General features: G+C 48.7%; 1 protein-coding gene across 1 annotated transcript in view; it reads left to right on the top strand.

The window, feature by feature from the left end:
• Window positions 1–27,863, top strand: part of LOC119973209 — a 98,158-nt gene that overhangs the window by 55,614 nt on the left and 14,681 nt on the right. The window contains exon 3 of the mRNA XM_038810870.1: window positions 23,735–23,849. Coding sequence (XP_038666798.1) covers window positions 23,735–23,849 — 115 coding nt within the window. The remainder of the gene's footprint in view (window positions 1–23,734; window positions 23,850–27,863) is intronic.

Below are 27,863 nucleotides of genomic sequence, written 5' to 3'. Positions count from 1 at the left end.
TTTTATTGTTGGTTACTCACTTGAATAAGAACTGAATAAAACTTAGAAACAAAATATCAAACAATACAGGAAAAAGTCAAGCACGTGGCAAAAGCATAAGCACAAAAGACATAATTAAACACAAACAAACACAAACAAGCCGCGGATGGAGGTGGCTAGCACGAGGGGACATAGCCTTAAATTGAGGGGTAATAGATATAGGACAGATGTCAGAGGTAGGTTTTTTACGCAAAGAGTGGTGAGGCCGTAGAATGCCCTACCTGCAACAGTAGTGAACTCGCCAACATTGAGGGCATTTAAAAGTTTATTGGATAAGCATATGGATGATAATGGCATAGTGTAGGTTAGATGGCCTTTAGTTTTTGACTTCCCATGTCGGTGCAACATCGTGGGCCGAAGGGCCTGTACTGCGCTGTATCATTCTATGTTCTATGTTCTATGATTCAAGAATTCGGGAACAAAGAATCTCGATGATGAGGTCCTATTTTTAAGATATATTTTTATATCACTTGCATTCATTGTTTTCTAATTCTTAGCTGGGACTTTCTGGTTTGTTCAAATGAATGTCTGTCACTTCGAGGATAACTTGTTAATCAAACATTGGACATTACTTGAGATTGATTATTGCCTTTCAAAACTAAGGTTTACGTGCGCAGTCTTTAGAAAAATACTTGATATGGTTTCTCACGCTTTGCCATGTTTCATAGCTTGGCAGAGACCTAACTAAACTTGACTACACAAAGGACACTCCATTCTCAGTATTGAATATAATGGTTAATTCATTGTATGAGAAAATGACTGGGATCCCACAGTAACTTTTAATATTTTGCTTATTAGTTATATGCATTCAACTAGCCACTATGTGAATAAAACTAGACTCTTTCATGCAGCTAGGTGTTCTTGATTAATATGGAGATCTGGGGTTATGGAGAGAAGGCATGGGGATGAGGGGCATATCAGCCATTCTTGAATAGCGGAGCAGACTTGATGGGACAAATGGCCTAATTCTGCTCATATAATCTTATTATTTTATGGTAACCTGGAAGGTGCATTTCCCGCACTTCAGACGGAGTACTGCATCCCTAATCTTTCTTAGCACCTCTTCTGGGTTTGTTAAGTGTTCTTCATGTGTTGTTCCTGTAATACGTACATCATCCAGGTAGACCACAACCTTCGTGATGCCATGGAGTAGGTTCTCCATGGTGCGCTGAAATATTGCACAGAATGAGGGTAGAGCTCCCAAATTGTGAGCTGCCAAAGGATAGCCCAGTGAATTAGAACAAGACTATGTGTGTTAATTGTCACAAATCTTTGATAATCTTCATCCAGTTCCAGCTGCAAACAGGCATGATTTTGGTCAGGTTTAGTGTATGTGAAGCTTCCCAATCCCCCCCCCCCCCCCCCTCCCCCCACACAAGATTCATGTATGTGTCAAGCTTATATGAGGTAATGCATTTTGGAACGTCTAATACTGGTAGGGAATATACAGTGAATGGTAGAACCCTCAAGAGTATTGACAGAGAGATCCAGGTGTATAGGTCCACAGATCACTGAAAGTGGCAACACAGGTGGAGAAGGTAGTCAAGAAGGCATACGGCATGCTTGCCTTCATTGGCCGGGGCATTGAGTATGAGAATTGGCAAGTCATATTGCAGCTGTATAGAACCTTAGTTAGGCCACGCTTGGAGTATAGTGTTCAATTCTGGTCGCTACGCTACCAGAAGGATGTGGAGGCTTTAGAGAGTGTGTAGAAGAGATTTACTAGGATGTTGCCTGGTATGGAGGGCATTAGCTATGAGGAGAGGTTGAATAAACTTGGTTTGTTCTCACTGGAACGACGGAGGTTGAGGGACAACCTGAACGAAGTCTCCAAAATTGTGAGGGGCACAGACAGAGTGGATAGTCAGAGACTTTTTCTCCAGGGTAGAGGGGTCGATTACTACAGGGCATAGGTTTAAGGTGCGAGGGGCAAGGTGTTGCTCGTTATGCTCTCTTTAATTGGCTCTGTTTATGGCGGTCAATATGGTCGCCGTCCTTAATTCTAATTATGTTTGCTCAAGAGTCGCCAGGTATCTTCTTGATACCGCCACAAGGTTCAAAACCGAATACTGATCAAAGACTCGATACACCAGTTAGTAAGTTCAAAATCAATACTCATTTATTTACACACAGTCAATTATACTCATGCACAAACTCTACCAACTAAAGTATCACTACTACTAGAAGCCTATACTTAGCTTTGGATGCCGACTCAGTCAGAGGAACAATGGCCGTTTTCCGGTTCTGAGGCTGTTGGGATTGAGCTTGTACGGAATAGTAGCTAGGAACGTCTATCTCGTAGCGTGCGTTGACTTTGGACTTGCTTGTCTGGTGCAGCTGCTAGGCAGGCCTCTCGTCGCTGAGAGCCAAGGCCAAGAAGAACGATTCTCACTTGGGGGCTTCCTCTTATACTCAAAGGGGGCTTAGCACACTTTTGGGCGGGCCTTGAACTTGGTCCCAATTAATTGGACCATATCTTGATCATTGGTATCAATTTCCTCCAATAAAGGGGTTGGGTGCCCTGATCACTGGGCGGGCCCTAGGTGGCCGTTGGCCTGCTTTGTTTTAATCTCCTCTGGCGCCGGGGTGTCTGCTTTGGTATCGTTTGCTTAAATGTTTCTCTTTTGTCCCCAGAGATGGCTCATTAGTATGCTAATGGTTTTGCAAACTCCAATCAACAGACAAACCTTGCACCTGTTTGCTTTCTCTGCATTGTCCATTTTTTCCTTCATTCTCTGCAAGTGTCCATTTTGTAATTGGGACGTGGCCATCCCAGGTGGCTACAAAGGTTTAGAGGAGATGTACGAGGCAAGTTGTTTTACACAGAGGGTCGTTGGTGCCTGGAACTCACTGCCGGAGGAGGTGGTGGAAGCAGGGACGATAGTGACGTTTAAGGGGCATCTTGACACATACATGAATAGGATGGGAATGGAGGAATACGGACCCGGAAGTGTAGAAGATTTTAGTTTAGACGGGCAACATGGTTGGCGCAGGTTGGAGGGCCGAAGGGCCTGTTCCTGCGCTGCATTTTTCTTTGTTCTCTGATCCCTGCGGAACACTACTAACCACAGCCCTCCATTCAGGAAAGCACTCTTCTATGACTGAGCCAGTTCTGTATCCATCTTGCCAGCTCACCTCTGATCTTGTGTAACTTCACTTCTGTACCAGTCTGACATCAGGAACCTTGTCAAAGGCCTAACTGAATTCCATATCGACAACATCCACTGCCCTACCTCCATGAATCATCTTTGTCACTTCCTCAAAAAACTCGAGCGAGTTAGTGAGACACGACCACCCCTTCACAAAACCATGCTGTCTCTTGCATCCAAATGGGAGTAAATCCTGTCTCGAAGAATGCACTCCAATAATTTCCCTATCAAGGCTCACCGGCATGTAATTGCATGGATTATCCTTGCTTCCCTTCTTCAACAAAGCACGTCCATAGCTACTCTCCAGTCCTCTGGGACCTCACCTGTAGCCAGTGAGGATTCAAAGATTTCTTTCAAGGCCCCAGCAATTTCCACCCTTGCCTCTCTCAGTATCTTGGGGTAGATTCCATTAGGCCCTGGGGACTTAGCTACCTTAATGCTTTCAAAGACGTCCAATAACTTCTCCTTTTGATCTCAATGTGACCCAGACTATCTACACACCCTTCCCAGACTCATCATCCATCAGTCCTTCTCTTTGATGAATGCTGATGCAATCATTTAGTACTTCGCCCATTTTCCTTGGCTCCAGCCTTGTCTCCATATTTGTAGAAGGTCGCCTGTGTTTGGCGGAGTTGGTACACTGCTTTCCTGGTGGACAGCGGGTTAAAGTCCATTTGCAGCTTTTTCCTCTTCGCCAGCAGCTCTACGGTCGGGGCCTCGGAGTATTTTCTGTCCACTTCCAGAATGGAGCCCACCAGTTGTTGCCTGGCCACCCTCTCTTCCCTATCTCTGCTTGCCTTGTAGGCTATGATCTCTCCTCTGATCACAAGTGCCTCCCAGAATGTGGAGGGTGAGACTTCCCCATTTGGTTGTTACTCATGTAATCGCCTGTAATCCCACGATATTTTTTGGCAGAATGCCTTTTCAGCCAGGGGGTCCATGTCCAGCCTCCATGTGGGGCGCTGGGCACGGCCTGTCTCCAACCTCACATCCATGTAGTGTGGAGCGTGGTCGGAGATGACAACCGCGGAGTATTCTGCTCCCGTTCATCACGCCTGGAAGCACCGATTTCCCCACTGCAAAGAAGTCGATACGGGTGTACACCTTGTGTAGAACCCTCGAGTATTGACAGTCAGAGAGATCTAGGTGTACAGGCCCACAGGTCGCTGAAAGGGGAAACACAGGTGGAGAAGGTAGTCAAGAAAGCATATGGCATGCTTGCCTTCATTGGCCGGGGCATTGAGTATAAAAATTGGCAAGTCATGTTGCAGCTGTATAGAACCTTAGTTAGGCCACACTTGGAGTATAGTGTTCAGTTCTGATCGCCACACTATCGGAAAGATGTGGAGGCTTTAGTGAGGGTGCAGAAGAGTTTACCAGGATGTTGCCTGGTATGGAGGGCATTAGCTATGATGAGAGGTTGAATAAACTCGGTTTGTTCTCACTGGAACGACGGCGGTTGATGGGCGACCTGATAGAGGTCTACAAAATCATGAGGGGCATTGACAGAGTGGATAGTTAGAGGCTTTTTCCCAGGGTAGAGGGGTCAATTACTAGGGGTCATAGGTTATTAGGGGTGCGAGGGGCAAGGTTTAGAGAAGATGTACGAGGCAAGTTTTTTTTTTACACAGAGGGTAGTGGGTGCCTGGAACCCGCTGCCAGAGGAGGTGGTGGAAGCAGGGACGGTAGTGACATTTAAGGGTCATCTTGACATCTTGATAGAATAGGAATAGAGGGATACGGACCCCGGAAGTGCAGAAGATTTTAGTTTAGATGGGCAGCATGGTTGCCGCAGGCTTGGAGGGCTGAAGGGTCTGTTCCTGTGTTGTACTTTTCTTCTTTGCTTTGTGCACTTATGAGAAGTATGAAAATTCCTTTTCGCTTGGTTGCAGGAACCTCCATGGGTCAACTGCCCCCATCTGCTCCATAAAAGCTCCTATTTCCCTAGCGATGCCAGTCTTTCTCCCTGTTCTGAAGTTTCATCGGTCAGTCAGTGGGGCCTGCGCACAGTTGAAGTCGCCCCCCCCCCCCCCCCCCAATAATCAGTCGGTGTGTGTCATTGTTGGGGATTTCCGCCTGGTCTTCTTTATGAATTTTGTGTCGTCCCAGTTGGGAGCATACACTTTTACCAGTACCCCTTCCAGAACACTGCTGACCTGGATCCGTAACTGTCTCAATTTCTGTGAACCTCGTCCTCTTGTTGATTAGTATTGGCACTCCCCTCGCCCTCGTCCGGTAACATGAGTGGTATGTCTGTCCCACCCAGCCCTTTCTTACTAGCAGTCGGTCCTTCTCCCTCAGGTCTGTCTCTTGTAAGTAGATTATGTCTGCTATTTGGCTTCTTAGGTGGGCGAAGACTCTGGATCTTTTCACTGGGCCGTTGAATCCCCTTACATTCCAGGTAACAATCCTGGTGGAGGGTTTCTGACCCCCCAGTCATGCGGTATCACCCATATTTACCTGCACCCTTTGTCATAATTAATATTTTTCCCGCTTCTGGACTGTGATAGAAAGATTCAACAACGCTTGTTAAGAAAACAAAGCAAGGCTTTATTTGCGAATTACAATTGCATGCAAAAATGCCTGAAACTTGGAGTCGGAGAGCAGTCAAATACAAACTGCTGGGTCTGTCCCAAGTTACAGAGTTCTCTATTACAGAGAAATAGGACGATATTTATACATTATAGAATCAAGGTAACGTGAATACAGCTTGGTCAGGAATTTGATCAAAAGTAACACATAAGCAATATCATAAAACTGGCGTCACCTTGCTGACCTTAGAGGACTCGGGGTCTCATATCATTATCTTGTCTTTTGATCGCATGTTTAAGAAACGGAGCAGACTTGTTTAAGTATCGAAAGAGACGAGTTTTATCCGAGTTTAGAGTCAGCCAGTTTTCGGGTCAAGTTGACCTTTACTGCTTGTATTTGTGCCTTAGGTTATGCGAAATCAGTTTAAATTTCATTGTACCAAGAAACTTGACTAGTTTTCCCATCATGCCATTATTTGCCTCGCACAACACCACACTCCCTCTTTTTGTCATATCATGACAACTAGCTAAATAGGTATATCCATGACTCGATTGAAAATGCATTTACACAAGCAGCCAAGCAATCCTATCCCTAGTAGCATTAGTAGTAGTAGAATGAAGGCCTTAAAGATCCAATCAAATAATCCATGACCCAACCACCCTAGCCAACCCGGCGGGTTATAGTCGTGAAATTCACTGCCAATCTCTTGAATTTGAGCAGCCTGTCTCTTAATATGGTCGGCCAGTTTAGTGATATTTTCAGAGCCATCTGGAATGTAAGTACAGCACTCTTGATCTACGATAGCGCACGTTCCTCCCTGCGAGGCTAACAGATAATCCAAAGCCAGTCGATTTTGTAATGCCACGGTCCGGACAGCCACTAGCACAGCTGAGATCTCAGCCAGTGTCTGTCCAGTGTCCCTGGCTTCTGTTGTCGTTACGTTTGCCAGATGTTCCAATGCTGAGGCCATGTAGATCAGTTCGTTGGATGCCTTGCCCGTTCCGTACAAGAGAAAAGGCCATCATAAGGAACTGTTCCGTTACCAGCCTCCCCGGACAGGCGCCGGAATGTGGCGACTGGGGGCTTTTCACAGTAACTTCATTGAAGCCTACTCGTGACAATAAGCGATTTTCATTTCATAGTTCTTTTTGCTCGCGAGGGGGAGTGCTTAAGGGTGGGTAGGTGATGCATTTGGGGTATGACATATCCCAAAAAGCAGGATTTTGTCCAATCAATGGGGAGCCACGGATATGCTTTATGAAATAGGTTCCATTGTAGGCTGTAAAATCATCAGCTGATGTCATCCAGGGGATTGGGGATGTCTGTCCCCATGAACTGTTAGAGGTTATATTCCATACCCTGGACCAATCACAGTTAAACATGCCCGTGTTGGAAATGCCTGGTATCGAGACTTCCGGTTGCGGCTATGACCAGCTAAGTCGCACGTTTGGCTGCTCCTGCTACAAAGGTGTTTTCGGGCCGATTGGAGGGCCCCAACGGCGCTGTAAGGACAAATCCCGGTGGGGGAAGGCTCCCTGAAGAGAACCAGACCAACTTTATGGTCGGTACCCGGAGTGGGGTGGTAAAGAAAGCAACAGCAGCTCCCAAAAAAAAGCGGGGGAAGAAGACCAAAATGGCGGCCGGTGGCGCACCCGAGGAATGGAGGAAATGGGCGGAGGAGCAGCAGGCCGCTCTCCTGCGCTTCTTTACGGAGCTGAAAATGGAGCTCTTGGAGTCAATGAATGCAACGACCACCAGGCTGATGGGAGCCCAGGCGACCCAAGAGGCGTCGATTCGGGAGCTGCAACAGGAGATGACTGCGAGGGAGGAGGAGGCCACGGTCCTCGTGGGAAAGGTAGAGGTGCACGAGGCACTCCACCTGAAATGGCAGAGCCGTTTTGAGGAGCTGGATACCCGAATGAGGCGGAAGAACCTGAGGATCTTGGGCCTGGCAGAAGGCCTGGAGGGGTCAGACCTCCCGGGATATGTAGCAGAAATGCTGAGCTCCCTGATGGGGGCAGGGGCCGTCCCTTCGCCCCTGGAGCTGGAAGAGGCCTACAGGGTCATGGCTAGGAAGCCAAGAGCAAATGAGCCCCCGAGGGCGGTGCTGGTGCGGTTCCAGCGACTCAGCGATCGTGAGAGAGTGCTGGAGTGGGCCAAGAGGGAAAGGAGCAGCAAGTGGGAGAATTCGACGGTGAGGGTCTACCAGGACTGGAGTGCGGAGGTGGCAAAGCGGCGGGCCCGGTACAACCGGACGAAGGCGGTGCTGCATGCAAAACGGATCAGGTTCGGAATGCTGCAGCCAGCGCGCTTGTGGGTCACCTACAGGAACCAACACCACTATTTTGAGTCCCCAGAGGAGGCGTGGGCCTTTGTACAGGAAGAGAAACTGGACTCGAATTAGACCCAGGGGATACTTGGCGGCCGTAGCCGCTCGGGTACTTTCAGCTGAATTCTTTGTTTGGATTTTGAACTCTTGCTGTGGTTTTTCTTCTGATGTTTTTTCCCCCTTTGCCAACTTCCCTTAGTTATTGTTATTGTGGTTATTCATGGTTATTTATGGTTATTTATGCTGTTTGGTAGAGGGCGACTGTTAAGTACATTGTTATTTGTTATTTATCTGTTATTTATGATGTTAAGTTGGGGAGGCGGGACGGGGGGGAGAGCAGATCGGGGATATGGGCTCCTAGGGGGGGTTCTTTACAGGCATGGACGGGGACGGGGGTGGAACTGAAGATGGCGGGGTGGGGTGTGGCAGGGCGAAAGCGCGGGCTTTCCTCTGTTTTCCCGCGCGCGGGGCAGAGGAGGGGGGAGGGGAGGAGTGCGGGGCGTGGCTAGCAATGGCGACCTTTCCCGCGCTGGAGCGGGGCCAGGGAGGAGTGGCAAGGGGGGGGAGGCCCCCCCCCCGAGCCGGGGGGAGTCGGAGTGTGGCAGGAGCAGCCGGGTCAGCGTGAATCAGCTGACTTACGGGAGTACGATGGAGGGTACATCGCGGCTAGGAGGGGTCCTAGCCTGGGGGTGGGGGGGGGAGGGGGGTTAGGGAGGGATACCGGGTTGCTGCTGAAAAGACCAGAAACGGGAAGTGGAGGACTGGAGAGGTGGGGGGAGGGGGACATCGCCATGGGGAGCGGGTCAGAAGGGGAGGGTCGACCCGGGGCGAGCAGGGAACAGGACATGGCTAATCGGCAGGGGAAGGGGGCGGGTCGTCCCGCGACCCGGCTGATCACTTGGAACGTGAGGGGGCTGAATGGGCCGGTCAAGAGATCAAGGGTATTCTCACACCTGAAGGGACTGAAGGCTGATGTAGCAATGTTACAGGAGACCCATTTGAAGGTAGTGGACCAGGTTCGCCTGAGAAGGGGGTGGGTGGGACAGGTGTTCCACTCTGGATTGGACGCAAAGAACCGGGGGGTGGCGATTCTGGTGGGAAAGAGGGTGTCGTTCGTGGCGGAGGAGGTGGTGGCGGATAAGGAGGGTAGGTATGTGATGGTGAAGGGTAAGCTGCAGGGGGAGAAAGTGGTGATGGTCAACGTATATGCCCCGAACTGGGATGACGCGGGTTTTATGAGGCGCCTATTGGGCCTCATTCCGGGACTGGAGGCAGGGGGCTTGATCATGGGGGGGGACTTTAACACAGTGCTGGACCCCGGGCTAGACAGATCGAGCTCAAGGACCAATAGGAGGCCGGCAGCGGCAGAAGTGCTGAGGGGGTACATGGAGCAGATGGGAGGAGTAGACCCATGGAGGTTTGGTATGCCGAGGGCGAGGGAGTATTCCTTTTTCTCCCACGTCCATAGAGTGTACTCCAGAATCGATTTCTTCGTGTTGAGCAGGGGGCTGATCCCGAGGGTACGGGAAGCTGAGTACTCGGCCATTGCGATCTCCGATCATGCACCACATTGGGTGGATGTGGAAATGGGGGAGGCGCGGGACCAGCGCCCGCTGTGGCGGCTGGATGTGGGGCTGTTAGCGGACGACGAGGTGTGTAAAAGGGTCCGGAAGAGCATTGAGAGCTATCTGGACTTGAATGACACGGGTGAGGTGCAGGTGGGGATGGTCTGGGAGGCCCTGAAGGCAGTGATCAGGGGAGAGCTGATCTCCATAAGGGCGCACAGAGAAAGAAAGGAGAGGCAGGAGAGGGAGAGGCTGGTGGGGGAGCTATTGGAAGTGGATAGGAGATATGCGGAGGCACCAGAGGAGGGGCTGCTGGGAGAACGGCGCAGCCTGCAGGTCAAGTTCGACCTGCTGACCACCAGGAAGGCAGAGACGCAGTGGAGAAGGGCACAGGGCGCGGTCTATGAGTATGGGGAAAAGGCGAGCAGGATGCTGGCACACCAGCTTCGCAAACGAGATGCGGCTAGGGAGATTGGGGGAGTGAAGGAGAGGGGCGGGAAGGTAGTGCAGAAGGGGCAAGAAGTGAATGGGGTCTTCAGGGATTTTTACAAGGAGTTGTATCGGTCTGAGCCGCCGACGAGGAGAGGGGGAATGGAGGACTTCCTAAACAAATTGAGGTTCCCAAGGGTCCAGGAGGGGCTGGTAGAAGGGCTGGGGGCGCCAATAGGGCTAGAGGAGCTAGTCAAGGGAATAGGTCAGATGCAAGCGGGGAAGGCGCCGGGGCCAGATGGGTTCCCGGTGGAATTCTATAAGAAAAATGTGGACTTGGTGGGACCGGTACTGGTACGAGCCTTTAATGAGGCGCGAGAGGGGGGGGTTCTGCCCCCGACAATGTCGCATGCTCTGATCTCCCTGATATTGAAGCGGGATAAAGACCCCGTGCAGTGCGGGTCCTACAGGCCTATCTCGCTTCTGAACGTGGATGCCAAGTTGCTGGCAAAGATCCTGGCAGCTAGAATAGAGGATTGTGTGCCAGGGGTAATCCATGAGGACCAGACGGGGTTCGTGAAGGGGCGGCAGCTCAACACGAACGTGCGGAGATTGCTGAATGTAATTATGATGCCGGCAGTGGAGGGGGAGGCTGAGATAGTGGTAGCGCTGGACGCGGAGAAGGCATTCGATAGGGTGGAGTGGGAGTACCTGTGGGAGACGTTGGAACGGTTTGGGTTTGGGGAAGGGTTTATTAAGTGGGTGAAGTTGCTCTACTCGGCCCCGACGGCGAGTGTAGTGACAAACGGGAGGAGGTCGGAGTATTTCGGGCTCCACCGAGGGACCAGGCAGGGATGTCCCCTATCCCCCCTACTTTTCGCACTGGCGATTGAACCGTTGGCTATGGCACTGAGGGGTTCAGGGGGGTGGAGAGGACTGACTAGGGGAGGGGAGGAACATCGAGTATCGCTGTATGCGGATGATCTATTGCTGTACGTGGCAGACCCAGAAGGGGGAATGCCGGAGATAATGGAACTATTAGCAGAGTTTGGGGACTTTTCGGGGTACAAACTAAATTTGGGCAAAAGCGAGGTTTTTGTGATACACCCGGGGGACCAGGGAGAGGGTATTGGGGGACTCCCCTTCAAGCGAGCAGGAAAGAGCTTTAGGTACTTAGGGGTGCAGGTGGCAAGGAACTGGGGGACCCTCCACAAGTTGAACTTTTCCAGGCTGGTGGAACAGATGGAGGAGGAATTTAAGAGGTGGGACATGGTACCGTTGTCGCTGGCGGGGAGGGTGCAGTCAATCAAAATGACGGTCCTCCCAAGGTTCTTGTTTTTATTTCAGTGCTTGCCCATCTTCCTCCCTAGGGCCTTCTTCAAAAAGGTGACGAGTAGCATCATGAGCTACGTGTGGGCGCATGGCACCCCAAGGGTGAGGAGGGTCTTTTTGGAGCGGAGTAGGGACAGTGGAGGGCTGGCACTACCCAATCTCTCGGGGTACTACTGGGCGGCAAATGTGTCAATGGTGCGCAAGTGGATGATGGAAGGGGAGGGGGCAGCTTGGAAACGAATGGAGAGGGCGTCCTGTGGCAACACAAGCCTGGGGGCCCTAGTAACGGCACCATGGCCGCTCCCCCCCACGAGGTACACCACGAGCCCGGTGGTGGCGGCCACCCTCAAGATATGGGGGCAGTGGAGGCGACATAGGGGGGAAATGGGAGGTCTGTTGGCGGCGCCAATAAGAGGGAACCATAGATTCATCCCGGGGAACATCGACGGGGGATTTCAGAGCTGGTACAGGGTGGGCATACGGCAGCTGAAGGACCTGTTTATAGAGGGGAGGTTTGCGAGCCTGGGAGGGCTGGAGGAGAAGTTTGAGCTCCCCCCGGGAAACATGTTCAGATATTTACAAGTGAAGGCATTTGCTAGGCGGCAGGTGGAGGGGTTTCCCCTGCTCCCCAGTAAGGGGGCGAGTGATAGGGTGCTCTCGGGGGTCTGGGTCGGAGGGGGGAAGATATCAGACATCTACAAGATAATGCAGGAGGCGGAAGAAGCATCAGGGGAGGAGCTGAAAGCCAAGTGGGAAGGGGAGCTGGGAGAGCAGATAGAAGACGGGACGTGGGCGGATGCACTGGAGAAGGTCAATTCTTCCTCCTCGTGTGCGAGGCTGAGCCTCATTCAATTTAAGGTGCTGCATAGAGCTCACATGACGGGGACAAGGATGAGCCGGTTCTTTGGGGGTGAGGACAGGTGTGTCAGATGTCTGGGAAGCCCAGCGAACCATGTGCATATGTTCTGGGCATGTCCGGTGCTGGAAGGGTTCTGGAAGGGGGTGGCAAGGACGGTGTCGAAGGTGGTGGGGTCCAGGGTCAAACCAGGATGGGGGCTTGCGATCTTTGGGGTCGGGGTAGAACCGGGGGTACAGGAGGCTAGGGAGGCCGGAATACTGGCCTTTGCGTCCTTAGTGGCTCGACGAAGGATATTAATTCAATGGAAGGACGCGAGGCCTCCAAGCGTTGAAACTTGGATTAACGATATGGCTAGCTATATTCAGCTAGAAAGAATCAAATTTGCCCTTAGAGGGTCGGTACAGGGATTCTCCAGGCGGTGGCAACCTTTCCTTGACTTTTTAGATCAGAGATAGACGTTCGGGGTCGTGGCAGCAGCAACCCGGGGGGGGGGGGGGGGGGGAGGGGGGGGGGGGAGGGGAGGGGGGGGCAGCAAGGGTCGTGGGGGGACAAGCACGACTGTAACGCGGGCAAGTCTGCTCGCTGCTCATGTCTGAAACTGTAGGCTGCCTTGTTTGTTAAGGTTGCCTGGGGGGGGGGGGGGGGGGGGAGGACTGGTGCGCGCGATGAGGGCGGGCGAGGGAGGGACATTTGCCTAGAGGGATTGTGTTGTAAATAATTTAAAAATTAGTAGGGGTAAATGTTTGTATGGAAAAACTCTTTCAATAAAAATTATTTAAAAAAAAAAAAAGGAAATGCCTGGTATCGGTCTTTGCCAGTCAATTGTAAGGTTGCACCTACTTTGCCCCATTAACTTTCCTTTCCCTGATTTATTAAAACATATGGAACCTTGAACATTATACGAGTGGACAGTGAGGGAGGGTGGAGTCAAGGCATGATTATAGGTAGGTTGATACAAAGCTGAAAATTTAGTCATGTCTTAGCCAGAAGATCTCCATATTTCCATATCCCCCTATCTCCCCTGATCCCTGTTTGATTTTGTCGTAAAATCCATTCAACTGTCTCTGCGGTATGAAAGGGGAGGGATTGGAGAGGTATTCCTTCCCTCGAATGGACGGGGATGTGGGTACAAACCCAACACTTGCTTATATTAAATTTTTCGGCATAAAGATGTGACATATGTAAATAGGTTTTGGAAGGCAGGTCTTGTTTAGTTCGTTGTTTTACTACCGAGTGGCCATTAAGGCTAAATAGTCCAGAGAGTCCAAAAATTATACTGAAGATCTTCATCCTTTGTTCTCGTCTGGGCTGGAGACTATCTTCTTGCAATCGGATAGATGTATCCAACTGGAAAGTCCTTCAAGTTTGACCAAAGTTGGTGTCGTCAGTAGTACGAGGAAGGGTCCGCTCCAGCATTGTCCTAGTTTCTTTCTGTCCCAGTTTTTCATCAACACGTTGTCTCCGGGTTTGATCGCTGGATATCGAGGATCCCTGTCGTTACTGGGAGATGTGCCTGGTTTACCTGTGAGTGGGGAAACTTCAAAGAAAGTGTTAATTGCTTCAAATAGTTCTGCATTTGTTCCTCCATCACATGGAGGTCTACTCCCTCTAGGGGTTTTTCATGGGCATCCCAGGGAGCCCTCATTGGCCGACCATAGACTATCTCTGCAGCTGACAGTCCGGTCCGCGAATGGGGAGTCACTCGCATGTGAAACAGTGTCAAGGGTAATACTTTTAGCCAATTTAACCCAGTTTCTTCAGTTAATTTAGATATTTTTTCTTTTAAAGTCCCGTTGGCTCTTTCCACAATTCATGCTGCCTGCGGGTGATACGCGCAGTGCAGTTGCTGTTTAATTACAAGTGCTTCGCACAATTCAGTATTGATCCGAGCTACAAAATGTGGTCCATTGTCTGAGCTCACCATTTTGGGTACACCAAAATGAGGAGTGACTTCCATTAACAACAACTTCACTACTGTATGTGCCGTACAATTAGTGGTGGGGAAGGCTTCAATCCATTTACTAAACACATCGATTATTACTAAACAATATTTATAGCTCTGTGCTTTTGGCAATTCGATAAAATCAAGCTGTATACAAGCGAAAGGGCCATTTGGCAAGGGAGTGGTTCCTGGAGGGCATTTAATACTTTTACCCTTATTATGTTTCATGCAAATGACGCATCGATCCAGCCATGTTTGCGCTGCTGTATTCAAATCTGGGTGCCACCAAGTTTTTAGGAGTAGCTGTACCATTCCCTCCTTGCCAAGATGGGTACAAGAATACAAATAATCAACAAGTACCGGCAATAAAGAATTCAGAATACAAACTTGACCAACTGGAGTACGCCAGAGGTCTCGTGAAGGAGTGTGAACACCCCATTGACTTCCATAGTGTTCGCTCAGAATCAGAGGCGTCCCTCTGTAAATTTTGAACTTCAGCTATCTCTGGCATGCCCTTTGTCCTTAATGCAGGGACCTGGTTTAGAGCCTGATTAGCCCCACTGGGAACAATTAAAGAGGTTGATGAAGCTGCAGCTTTAGCAGCTGAATCAGCACGGGCATTTCCTAATTGAACAGAAGTGCCCCCCTTCGTGTGCGCAACACATTTAATAATTGCCAATTGACGGGGAAGCTGAATAGCATCGAGGAGATTTTTAACCAAAGAGCATTGTGAATGGGAGTTCCCGCAGAGGTGAGAAAGCCTCGCTGTTGCCAGAGGCGGCCAAAATCGTGGGTTACACCAAAGGCATACCTAGAATCAGTGTAAACATTAGTACTTTTATCTGTGGCTAAAATACATGCTCGAGTAGGGGCAAATAGCTCGGCTTTTTGTGCAGAGACAGGGGTCTGGAAGGCTGCTGCTTCCTGCACGTCAGTGTCTGTTACCACGGCATATCCCGACTCTGGGATGCCAAATGGGGAAATGGAGGAACTGCCATCAACATAAAAAATTAGATCTGGATTATCAATAGGGCGGTCCGTTAAATCCAGGCGAGGCGCGGTAAGGAAGTGATTCCGAAGCAAACAATCGTGTGGTGGGTCCTCAAGGTTATCGGGGGGCTGTTCGAGGAACATAACAGGATTTAAGGTTGAACAATAATGAAAAGAGAAGTAGGGGTTTTGCAATAGTGAAACCTCATAGCGGCTCAAGCGCGCTTGAGTCAGATGCTGGGTTTGCAGAGACGTCAGGAGAGCCACAATAGAATGCGAAGTATGCACTTGTACTGGCTGGTGAAGCGTCAGATTAGAGGCTGCCTGTGCTAACAAATGGACAGCCGTAAGAATTTGGGTGAAGGGAGGTGGACCGCAAGCTACAGGATCTAATTTCGTAGAATAGTAGGTGACCGGGCGATGCCGGTCACCGTGTTCTTGTGTAAGAACACCAGTGGCGCATTTATCAAGAACATTAACGTAGAGCTGAAAGGGTCTGTCATACATAGGTCGTCCTAGCGCTGGGGCAGTAGTCAGGGCATTTTTCAGAGTAATGAAAGATTGCTTTGCTGAATCAGGTAGTTCAAACTTAAGAGAAGTATTTTGAGAGGAGTACGGAGTTAATTCTTTAGTATGTACAGTACATTCAGAATCCATTGTCTGCAAAAGTTCACTAATCCTAAAAAGGCTCGCACCTGCTTGGGCGATGTAGGAAATGGGGTCTGCAGTATGGGAGTAATGCGTTCTTGAGTAAGGGAGCGATCAGTAGCACTATTAGGACACCCAAAAATTTGACCTGTCGTTGGCCTTTATGAACTTTAGCAGGCGGGATCACATATCCCCACGAATGGAGACGGATGAGCAGGTAAACGGTGTCACGCTGGTTAGCGATGAAATCAGGGCTGGCAAGGAGTAAGTCATCAACATATTGGATGATGGTGGAGCCACCAGGAGGTGCTAATGTCGCTAACTGGGAGTGCAATGCCTGTGAGAAAAGGATTGGAGAATGAATGAAGCTCTGTGGGAGCCTAGTCCAAGTGTATTGGTTGCCCTTAAATGTAAAGGCAAACAAATACTGTGATTCAGGGGCGAGGGGTATCGCAAAAAAGGCATGTTGTAAATCAACAAGGGTAAAAATAGTCGCTTCCGGTGGGACATTACTAAGGATTGTCGCCGGGTTTGGGACAATAGGATGTAAGGGTTCCACTATCTGATTAATACGCCGGAGGTCTTGGACCAAACGCCATTCGGATGATCTTCCTATCTTAGGAACTGGAAGAATCGGGGTATTACAGGGCGATTGGCATGGTATCAAAATTCCCTGTTGAAGGAACGATTGAATCATAACCGAGACTCCTTCTTCAGCCTCGGGGCACAAAGGGTACTGTGAAATTGAGGGCAAGGGCATATCAGGTTTGACTTTAATAACAACAGGAGGGACATTAGTGAGACCAACTTCGTGTTTGGAGGCTGCCCATAAATCTGCGGGTAGTTCAGGAGTTGTAGATTGGACTGAACGAAGGTGGTGCATACAATGAGGACAAATGGGCGTTTAAAATATTCTAAAGTGCCTGCAGGTAGGGTTTGACTTCCATTAAGGAAAGGATCAGCTTGTCCTTGTAGTGCAGCTGCCAGAAATCCCAAGGACTTGGCACTGTAGCCTTCGTTGACAGAAAGGGTCACGTGGGGTGACACAAGTCTCGACTGACGTCAGAGGCCGTGGGGTAAATTGACAAGAAAGACAGACCCTTCTTTTCCCTTCTTTAGCGAGGCCAACAAAGGAAACGGATTGTAGAGAACCGATGGCGTCTTGGTAAATGCTCTCCAAATCAGGCGAGCATCCTGCATGATCGTAGCAAAGAGTGACATGTGGATGGGGAATATCTAAGGGAGGTGAAAAGTGTGAGGGATCAAAATCAATCGACCACCACTGTGGAGTAGAGAATAGGGGAAAATTTTGATGCTGGGCCTGCGGGATAGGTGATATAGTAATGCCGTTATCAAGGCTTGAGTCATTATATTCTCTCATCTGGACTCTATCGGGTGTTTTAATAGCTGTGCCCAAGTGTCATTAATCTTTTGTAAGACTTCCTGCAGTTTTTAGATTTTTTTTAAATAGTGGTACTCAGGGTTAACATTAGCTGCCAGCATAGAACAGAGACACAGAGCGATCAGGCGCAGGCTCAGAAGTTATTAAATTTTGCAGCTGGTGACCTCGTATTTGAGACAGTTCTATAAACATACCATTATCAATGCGATGTATTACCGCTCCCAAATTGCAGAGTGTCTGTCTGCCTAATAGGGTCAGGTGTCGCTAGTTGCGGTACATCCTTCCTGGGAGGGGGCTATGAATAACACATATTTTAAGTCAATTTCCAATTATTGATTTTATAGGCATTAGCTATTCTTAGAGACGTATATTTTTTGTTTGTCAATTCCGAAAAGATCAACTGTCTGCTGAAATGGTTAATGTTTCCTGCAGAATCTAAGGGGCGGAGAACTTGGCATGATGCCATTTACGTCTTTTCACGTAATCTAAAAACTTTTTCATAGTCAATTACTCTTATTCGTAAAGTTACTTCGGAAGGCATTTTCTTTTAAACTGAAATAGTGTGAACTGAACAACTTTGAAGAGATAAAGCTTGGGAACATTTGCAAGAGGAAATATGAATGTTTTGCCCTTAGTTTAAAAACATAGAACATAGAACAGTACAGCACAGAACAGGCCCTTCGGCCCTCGATGTTGTGTCGAGCCATGATCACCCTACTCAAACCCACGTATCCACCCTATACCCGTAACCCAACAACCCCCCCCTTAACCTTACTTTTTAGGACACTACGGGCAATTTAGCATGGCCAATCCACCTAACCCGCACATCTTTGGATTGTGGGAGGAAACCAGAGCACCCGGAGGAAACCCACGCACACACAGGGAGGACGTGCAGACTCCGCACAGACAGTGACCCAGCCGGGAATCGAACCTGGGACCCTGGAGCTGTGAAGCATTTATGCTAACCACCATGCTACCGTGCTGCCCAAAATCAATTCGAGTATCCATTTTGTTGTCCTTCAGAAGAACCAATTGTTATCATAATAAGGCCAGTACAACATTCCAAGCAGTTTTTAGTTTACATTATCTGACATATTTAATTTCGGTAAAAAACAGTGTTAAACTTTAGTCATTATTCCCAGCATGCTTCTAAATTGGTAACTCATTAACTTCACTTCCACAATTCCCTTCTTGTGGATCTTTTAATCAACACCTTTTAGTAAATTATCATGTCCTCCGTAGAGAAGGGTTGTTTATAATGTATGGAGAACGGACGTATAACAGTTCCCTGTGTGTTATGAACCTGGCAGCAAGGAGGCAGGGCTGTTCTCCCGTGTCAGTTAAAAAAATACCTTGCACAACATCACAAGGGGGAGGTAGTGGAGGAAAAGTTTCCTTCCCATTAGGTCGGAGTGATAAATCAAGAAAAGCCTGATTAACAGAGGTAAAGGGTTGTTCGATATTTACGGCTTGCGTATGTGACCGAGTGCGTGTCGCTACAGGGGATGCGTCAGTGGGAGTTTCATTGGTAATGGGATCAGAAGGGGGAGTCAGGACTTGGGACAGTGGAATTGTAGGATCGGGGAGTGCAGGATGAGGGTGGGGTCCAGGGTTCAAATCCTCCTCCTCTTCCGTATCCCCTGAATAGGGGAACATCGGCATGCCAGAGTAACTGGGAGGATCCTCCTTTCCAATAATCTTACTAGCTAGCCCTATTTGTCTGGTGAGAGGAGGTTTCTTATTGCCGAATTGCTGTTTTAGTGTTTTGACTGTTTTCTATCCCAAAGCTCACATTACAATTTTAAAGTCTCCCAATTCTTCACTTTACCATTCACACAATCATCAATATCTCTTTTGCGGGCGTTATCTCTCCAACTCATAAATAGTGATTGTTCGTTGCGTTAAGTTTGAAGCTGGCATTTCCCTGCCAAATAATCTTTTCAGCAACAATGCAATCATCGTAGTTCCAAGTTCCCTGTGTCACCTAGTGGCCAGATATCGTTACCTAACTTATTGTTTAAAGCAGCGCTGCAGACAGTCTCCGGAACTACGTTCATGAGAAGGGTTTTCTAAACACATGAAAAATAGAGGGGAATTGCCCCTAGCTTTGTCTAAAGTTTGTCCCATAATGTCAGTAAAATGTGCCCCTGGCAAAAAAAATGCTCAAAAAAAAACTCACTGGTACCAAAATCAAATTGGAGGGTCCCTGACCCAAACTTTAATTATAGCCTGTTTAAACCTGATCTGGATGGAAAACAAGATCAAAAGGTCCCTGACCTCAGGTAAACAACAATCGGGTCCCTGACCCTAAAACACTTTACTCACAGTCAAATTTAGATTCGAGCACTGTCACCTGTTTAGTTACTTCCGTCAATGATGAGGGGTCATCTTTTGTAGCACTTTTGTAGCACTTTTGTAGAGTGCTGATGTTGCTCTGTTGAACTCGATCCTCTTTTTTGCCAGGTCCGCCCCAATGTCTTGGTACCCCTTATGTTCCTGCCTTCCCAAGTGCACAATTTCGTCTGACGGGCCCACTTTAAGATTTTTTGGAACCGTTGCAGCTTCGTGATAATCACTCTGGGCTGCTCCCCAGCTTTGGGCCTGTGGCGAAGCAACCTGTGCATTTCTGGGGGGTTTGTAAAGCCCTCCCTCCCCACTAGCTTGCCGAGCATTTGGGCGATGTAGCCTGTTGAGTCTCTGCCTTCTATCCCCTCTGGCAGACCCACTATTCTGACGTTCTGCCTTCTGGACCTGTTTTCCTGGTCCTCCAGTTTCCCTCCTGGGTTCCCCTGGGTCATCACCAACCTTCTCACCTCAGTTTCAAGAGCTACAATCCTGTCACTTGGTCCGAGCTGGCCTTCTCCAGCACGGTAGCATTGTGGTTAGCACAGTTGCTTCACAGCTCCAGGATCCCAGGTTCCGTTCCCGGCTTGGGTCACTGTCTATGCGGAGTCTGCACGTTCCCCCTGTGTGTGCGTGGGTTTCCTCCGGGTGCTCCGGTTTCCTCCCACAGTCCAAAGATGTGCAGGTTAGGTGGATTAGCTATGCTAATTGCCTTGGTGTCCAAAATTCGCCGGATTCTCCCCTTCCTGGTTTGCCTGAACCTCCATCCCGCCTTGTGGGGCCACCTACCTGCACGCCCACTGCTCCTGCGCTTTTCCTTCACTGCTGCTCCTTACATCTCGCCATCCCCTCAATTTATTATTATTTCCAGGCATATTCCTTTTGTGTGCCTTTCGCCAGGTTTTGGTGGGTTATTTAAGCTGGAATTCTCGATAAAGTGCCTCTGTTGGGTTCGTTAGGGAGGATAGCTACCTGGTGTGCGTCCGCTCAGCACATCGCCCCCACCGGAACGTGATTCCCCTGTCCTTGAGTGGGACAACCTTTCCCTGGCTACCCTCTTGCGTATAGAAAGCCTTGGAATTTTCCTTAGTACTGTTTGCTAATGACTTTTCATGACCCCTTTTAGCCTTCGTCACTCCTTGCTTAAGTACTTTCCTTGTATTCCTCATGGACTTCCTCTGTTCCCAGCCTTCTCGCCCTTACTTTTTCTTTTTCTTTTGGATTAGGCATCCTTTTTCTTTTGGATTAGGCTCACCTCGTTATTCAAAGTTCCTGAAACTTGCTCTACTTATCCTTCATCCTCACAGGACCATGTCGGTCCTGAATTCCTTTCAACTGACATTTGATTTACCCTCAAACATTCACCCCCAATCTAGATTCTTCAGTTCCTGCCTAATATTGTTATAATTAGCCTTCCCCCAATTTAGCACCTTCACCTGAGGACTACTCTTATCTTTCTTTATCTAAAAGTACCTTAAAACATACTGAATTGTGGTCACTGTTCCCAAAATGCTCCTAAACTATAACTTTGACCACCTGGCTGGGTTCATTCCCCAATACCAGGTCCAATACGGCCCCTTCCCTCGTTGGACTATCTACATATTGCTTCAAGAAGCTCTCTCGGATGCTCCTTACAAACTCTGTCTCATCCAAGACCCTAGCCCCTAACATTAAGTGTCTTTGTATATAAATTTTTTTAAAATCAGGAAATGTTTAAGTACTGTGGACAATGCAGAAAAGTGCCATGAGGCAAATCCCCAGCAGCAATGATATGTTATAAGACTGGAGAAACGTAGATGCTTCCTATCCATCCTGAAAAACCCAAGTTTTCTGTCTAATGATCTGTGAGGAATCTTGCTGTGTTGTCCACATTGACATTGCACTATAGATGGATGCCATTGTATAATGTTTCAGTTTTAAATGACTATTATTGTTACAGTCACATCCAGCAGTCTTCAGTGTGCTCAGTTTAATGTACTCTGTTGAAAAATAAATGCTACGCTGCCCTTTCTACTCCTCCAAAAAACTTTCAGCCCCACAGGCCTCTGAGTCCCAACACAAGTGAATTAACTAATAATTTGTATTAAAATTTCAGAAATCTATGATCCTTGGCTACCCAATAATTATATTCAGCAGGTTTATAAGTTGAAACACAATCTTTGTTCATTTATAACAGAAATAAAGATGGAATATGCAGTTACTTGAGCTGGATAACAAGGAAGCTAACCTACCCCCCCTCCCAAACTTAACTGTCCCACCCTCTACCCACACATACAAGACAGACAAACACTGAGGGTTGGAAAGGGGTAAAAATAAACAATAAAATCTGGAAATGTTTTTAATTATCTTTTTTATCCACGGCATAACAACCAAAACAGTAAGAATCCCCTCTCCCCTTCCAACACTATGACACTATAACCTCACCACTCAAACTCCCCCCCCCCCCCCAACAGCTAACAGTGACCAGCTCTTTAAAATACATTGTAAACATCCACCATCTGCGGTAAAACCCTTCCACCGACCCTTTCACGGTAAACTTGACCTTCTCAAGGTGCAAATCCTCCAAGTCACCTAAACACTCCGAGATGCTTGGCTGTGTAGTTGACCATCCGGCCCAAGAGGATCTGCCTTCTTGCCACAAGTGAGGCAAAGGCCAGGACGTCTGCCCCTGCCCCTGTCTGGAGCTCTGGCACATCCGAAACTCCAAATATCGTCACCGGTGGCCAAGGCTCCAACTCAATGCACAGGATTGCCAACATAGAATCATAGAAAATAGGAGGAGGAGGAGGCCATTCGGCCCTTCAAACATGCTTCGCCGTTCATTATGATCATGGCTGATGATCAAGTTCAATATCCTGATCCCGCCTTCCCCCCATATCCCTTGATCTCTTTCACCCCAAGAGCTCTAATTCTTTTTGAAGCCGTACAATGTTTTGGACCCAAGTACTGCAGCCATCAAGGCATTTGCAGCCATCAAGGCATTTGCAGCCACCAGCAGGAGCTAGCAGCAAACACAATCTGCAGCTGTGAAGTGCTCACATAACTAACAAGGTCAGTTCCTCATTAGGAATTGCCTACAGCTGTGAAGCTAGAGGCTGCTCACAGTCAAGGGGAATTAAAGTGGCCTTCAGCATATAACCAAGAACAGGGCTGCGTCCTGGAGGCTTTTGGCAAGACAGACAGGCAGTAGCTGAAATGAAATGAATGAAATGAAAATCGCTTATTGTCACAAGCAGGCTTCAAATGAAGATACTGTGAAAAGCCCATAGTCGCCACATTCCAGCGCCTGTTCAGGGAGGCTGGTACAGGAATTGAACCATACTGCTGGCCTGCCTTGGTCTGTTTTAAAAGCCAGCTCTTTAGCCCTGTGTTAAACCAGCCCCTCCAAAACCAGCTGGAGCTGTTATGGGTCTCCACTATAGTTAGAGGTGGCCTGATGGCCTCACAGACAAAAAATCCCCCCCCCCCCCCCCCCCCCCCCCGATCCCTGACTTGTAACACTTCAGCCCTCTGACCAAGCCCAACCCTCCTGAGGTGTGTCTCCCCCGAGCACTGGGGTAGCAGCTGCAGTGCCTTTGAGCTTCATGCCCAAAAATGGAAATTCTTACTCACCTTCTCAGATCCCCTCAGTTGCCATTGCACCAGCTTCATGTTTTTAATAAGGAATACTAACGAGGCCCTCGTGTGATTGCTCGCTGGGGAGCCAGTTAGTTCCCAGGAAGCTGTTGCATTCGACTTCTGTCTCACCAATGAGATGGAATTTGGTGCTAATTGGGGTTATATTTGGGCGCCATCCTTAACTTGCCACCCGGAGCGGTAGGATTAGATGGCAAACTGATTTGTGCCCGGCGCAGATCTTGATTTTGACTTCTCCCGCTATTTAAATGGCGCAAGCCGGTGGTTAAATCATCCCCATTGTGGTTAGTCCACATTGCAAACTCAACTTCATCACTGATATCTGATTGAGGTTGGACAATACTGTTTGCAATCTTGGTGTTAACTGAGCACATATCCACACTCATACTGAGATTTCCCCATTCTCCCTTTGGAACATTTTATTATGTTATATGTGTTGTGTAAATACATTTTATTGTTGATGAAATGGACCAGTAGAAATTGCCACTTTTGAGGTTGCAGGGTTGTAATTCACTTGTAGATTTGTCTTTTCTTTGCAGCCTTACTTCACCCTGGAGACAAGTTGAAACCAGAGCCAGCACTATATTTGAAATTAAAGCAGCCCGGGACTGGTGTGTTACCTGCGAATACTGTGGAGCGAAGGCATACTACCAGGTAAAAAAGAGACCCAGCCTGTGTATCGGGGTTGTACCTGGTAAGGTACTTGTAACGGTTGAGTTGAAGGTGCCCAAGGAGATTCCTTTATGAAGGAATGGGAAACGTTAGCTCTGTTTCTTTCTTCACAGATGTTGTCAGGCCTGCTGCGGATTTCCAGCATTTTCTGTTTTCAGATTTCCAGAGGTCTGGGGCCTTAAGCCCTCACTTCCATCCTATCCCGTAACCCAATAACCCCTCCTAACCTTTTTGGACACTAAGGGCAATTTAGCATGGCCAATCCACTTAACCTGCACATCTTTGGATTGTGGGAGGAAACTGGAGCACCCGGAGGAAACCCACGCAGACATGGGGAGAACGTGCAGACTCCGCACAGCAGGGAATCGAACCTGGGTTCCCTGGTGCTGTGAATCCACAGTGCTAACCACTATGCTACCGTGCTGCCCGAAAAAACCACAACTTTTCTAGAATCCTTCACTCACCCCTCTGAGTGCACATTTCAGCTTCTCCAGGGCTAAGACCTCCAGCAGGTCCCGCCACCATGCCGAGACACAACGTGGAGAAGCTGAACTCCACCCCAACAAGACACGCCTGCGAGCAATCAGCAAGGCGACGGTTAAGCTATCTGCCCCGCACCCATCTGCAATTCTGGCCGGCCCGACACCCCGAGTATAGCTTCTAGGGGAACGGGCTCCACATCAACATGTAAGACCCTCCAGATGGTGCTGAAAACTGCCCTCTAAAACCTTTTCAGCTTCAAAACACATGTACATAACTCGCTGGACCCCTTCCACATCACTCACAGACATCCTTCACCCCCTCAAACATCCGGTGCATCCTTGATTTTACCAGGCAGGATCTGTACATCACCTTCAGGTGATGGCAGCATGGTGGTTAGCATAAATGCTTCACAGCTCCAGGGTCCCAGGTTCGATTCCCGGCTGGGTCACTGTCTGTGTGTGCTCCGGTTCTTCCGGGTGCTCCGGTTTCCTCCCACAGTCCAAAGATGTGCGGGTTAGGTGGATTGGCCATGCTAAATTGCCCGTAGTGTCCTAAAAAGTAAGGTTAAGGGGGGGGGTTGTTGGGTTACGGGTATAGGGTGGATACGTGGGTTTGAGTAGGGTGATCATTGCTCGGCACAACATCGAGGGCCGGAGGGCCTGTTCTGTGCTGTACTGTTCTATTCTATTCAGCTGTATCAGGTCCAACCTCACACAAGTCGAGGCATTCACAAAAACAAAGAGGAGGGTGCTATTGGGACGGTTGGGAAGACCTTCCTTGCAAAGACCCACACCTGCATATACCGGAAACCACCTAAACTTTTCATTCAGCTTGCAAACCGTCCTCCCAGAAACAAATCCTTCGTCCACCTGATCCCCTTCTCCTCTCATCCCCGGAACCTCACCCCCATCCCCACCGCCCCCCCCCCCCCCCCCCGCCACGCTTAAATCCATGATTTCCCGTGTCTGCGTGGGTTTGCTCCGGGTGCTCCAGTTTCCTCCCACAGTCCAAAGAAGCGCAGGTTAGGTCGATTGGCCATGCTAAACTGCCCTTAGTGTCCAAAAAAAAAGTTAGGTGGGGTTAGGTTTGCATTGGAGTGCTGAACATGGTGCATTTGAGTGCTATAGTGAGAGTTTGGTGACTGAGGGAGTATCAGGATTCATTTTTATCTAACGTCTAGTCTGTCTTTTATTTAGTTAATTAACTTAAGAGTTGCTGTTTGGTTTAGAAGAAGGTGAATTTTCAATCAGCTTTAAACAAAGGTTATACTTGTAGGTACTTGCAGCTGGAGCTTGTTAATTAGTTAATTGGATTAGGCCAGTTTTCAGAGGCTAGATTCACAGTATAAAAAGGATCCAGCTACAGTGCAAACTTTGTTTGCACTGGAGTGCTGAATTTGGTGCATTTGAGTGCTATAGTGAGAGTTTGGTGACTGAGGGAGTGAGGTGAGGAGGCAGTAAGATGCTCCTTTTCATTTCATTTCCTACATTTCATCAAAGAGCGTGAAGGGAGCCAGGAGTTTACAGAGAGTACAGCTGACTGGGAGCAGAGTCGGAGGGCGGAGTTCCAGTTGGTCCACAGGGCAGCTATATTCTGTAAGGTAAGAAGGGATGGAGGCTAGGGAAGTTGCATGCTCCTCCTGAAGGATGTGGGTGGTGAGGGATACCACCAGTGTCCCCGCTGACTATACCTGCGGGAAGTGCACCCAACTCCAGCTCCTCAGAGACCGTGTTAGGGAACTGGAGCTGGAGCTGGATGAACTTCGGATCATCCGGGAGGCAGAGGGGGTTACCGAGAAGAGTTACAGGGAGGTAGCCACATCCAAGGTACAGGACAAGAGTAGCTGGATTACAGTCAGGGGAAAGAAAACGAACAGGCAGACAGTGCAGGGATCCCTCGTGGCAGTTCCCCTTCAAAACAAGAATTCCTTTTTGGATGCTGTTGGGGGGGATGGCCCTAGCGGCCAGGTCTCTGGCACTGAGTCTGGCTCCGGTGCTCAGAAGGGAAGAGGGTAGAATAGAAAAGCAATAGTAATAGGAGATTTAATGGTTAGGGGAATAGATAGGAGATTATGCGGTCGCGAGCAAGACCCCCGGAAGGTATGTTGCCTCCCGGGTGCCAGGGCCAGGGATGTCTCGGATCGTGTCTTCAGGATCCTGAAGGGGAGGGTGAGCAGCCAGAAGTCATGGTGCACATTGGTACCAATGACGTAGGTAGGAAAAGCAGTGTGGAGGTAATAAACAAGTTTAGGGAGTTAGGCTGGAAGTTAAAGGCCAGGACAGATGGAGTTGTCATCTCTGGTTTGTTGCCGGTGCCACGTGATAGCGAGGCTAGGAATAGGGAGAGAGTGCAGTTGAACACGTGGCTGCAGGAATGGTGTAGGAGGGAGGGCTTCAGGTATTTGGATAATTGGAGCGCAGTCCAAAGATGTGCGGGTTAGGTGGATTGGCCATGCTAAATTGCCCGTAGTGTCCTAATAAAAGTAAGGTTAAGGGGGGGTTGTTGGGTTACGGGTATAGGGTGGATACGTGGGTTTGAGTAGGGTGATCATGGCTCGGCACAACATTGAGGGCCGAAGGGCCTGTTCTGTGCTGTACTGTTCTATGTTCTATTCTGGGGAAGGTGGGACCTGTACAAGCAGGACGGGTTGCATCTGAACCAGAGGGGCACCAATATCCTGGGAGGGAGGTTTTCTTGTACTCTTCGGGAGGGTTTAAACTAATTTGGCAGGGGAATGGGAACCGGATTTGTAGTCCAGCAACTAAGGAAGCCGATATTCAGGACGCCAAAGCGTGTAGTGACGCAGTGGGGAAGGTAACACTGACTATTTGCAGGCAAGGAGATGGGTTGAAGTGTGTATGCTTCAATGCAAGAAGCATCAAGAATAAGGTGGGTGAACTTAAAGCATGGATCGGTACTTGGGACTGTGATGTGGTGGCCATCACGGAAATTGGATAGAAGAGGGGCGGAAATGGTTGTTGGAGGTCCCTGGTTATAGATGTTTCAATAATATTAGGGAGGATGGTAAAAGAGGTGGGGGGGGGGGGGGGTGGCATTGTTAATTAGAAATAGTATAACAGCTGCAGAAAGGCAGTTTGAGGAAGATCTGCCTACTGAGGTCGTATGGGTTGAAGTCAGAAATAGGAAAGGAGCAGTCACCTTGTTGGGAGTTTTCTATAGGCCCCCCAATAGTAGCAGAGGTGTGGAGGAACAGATTGGGAAACAGGTTTTGGAAAGGTGCAGAAGTCACAGGGTAGTAGTCATGGGTGACTTCAACTTCCCAAACATTGAGTGGAAACTCTTTAGATCAAATAGTTTGGATGGGGTGGTGTTTGTGCAGTGTGTCCAAGAAGCTTTTCTAACACAGTATGTAGATCAGGGGTGGGCAAACTACGGCCCGCGGGCCGCATGCGGCCCGCCAAAGGTATTTCTGCGGCCCACCAAGTCATTAAAAAAAAAATGTTTTTTTTTAAATTTTTATTTATTTTTTAAAAATTTTTTTAAGGTTAATGG

This window comes from Scyliorhinus canicula, chromosome 11 (genome assembly GCF_902713615.1).
Source record: "Scyliorhinus canicula chromosome 11, sScyCan1.1, whole genome shotgun sequence".
Lineage (NCBI taxonomy): Eukaryota > Metazoa > Chordata > Chondrichthyes > Carcharhiniformes > Scyliorhinidae > Scyliorhinus > Scyliorhinus canicula.
This window is presented reverse-complemented; position numbering and strand designations above follow the sequence as displayed.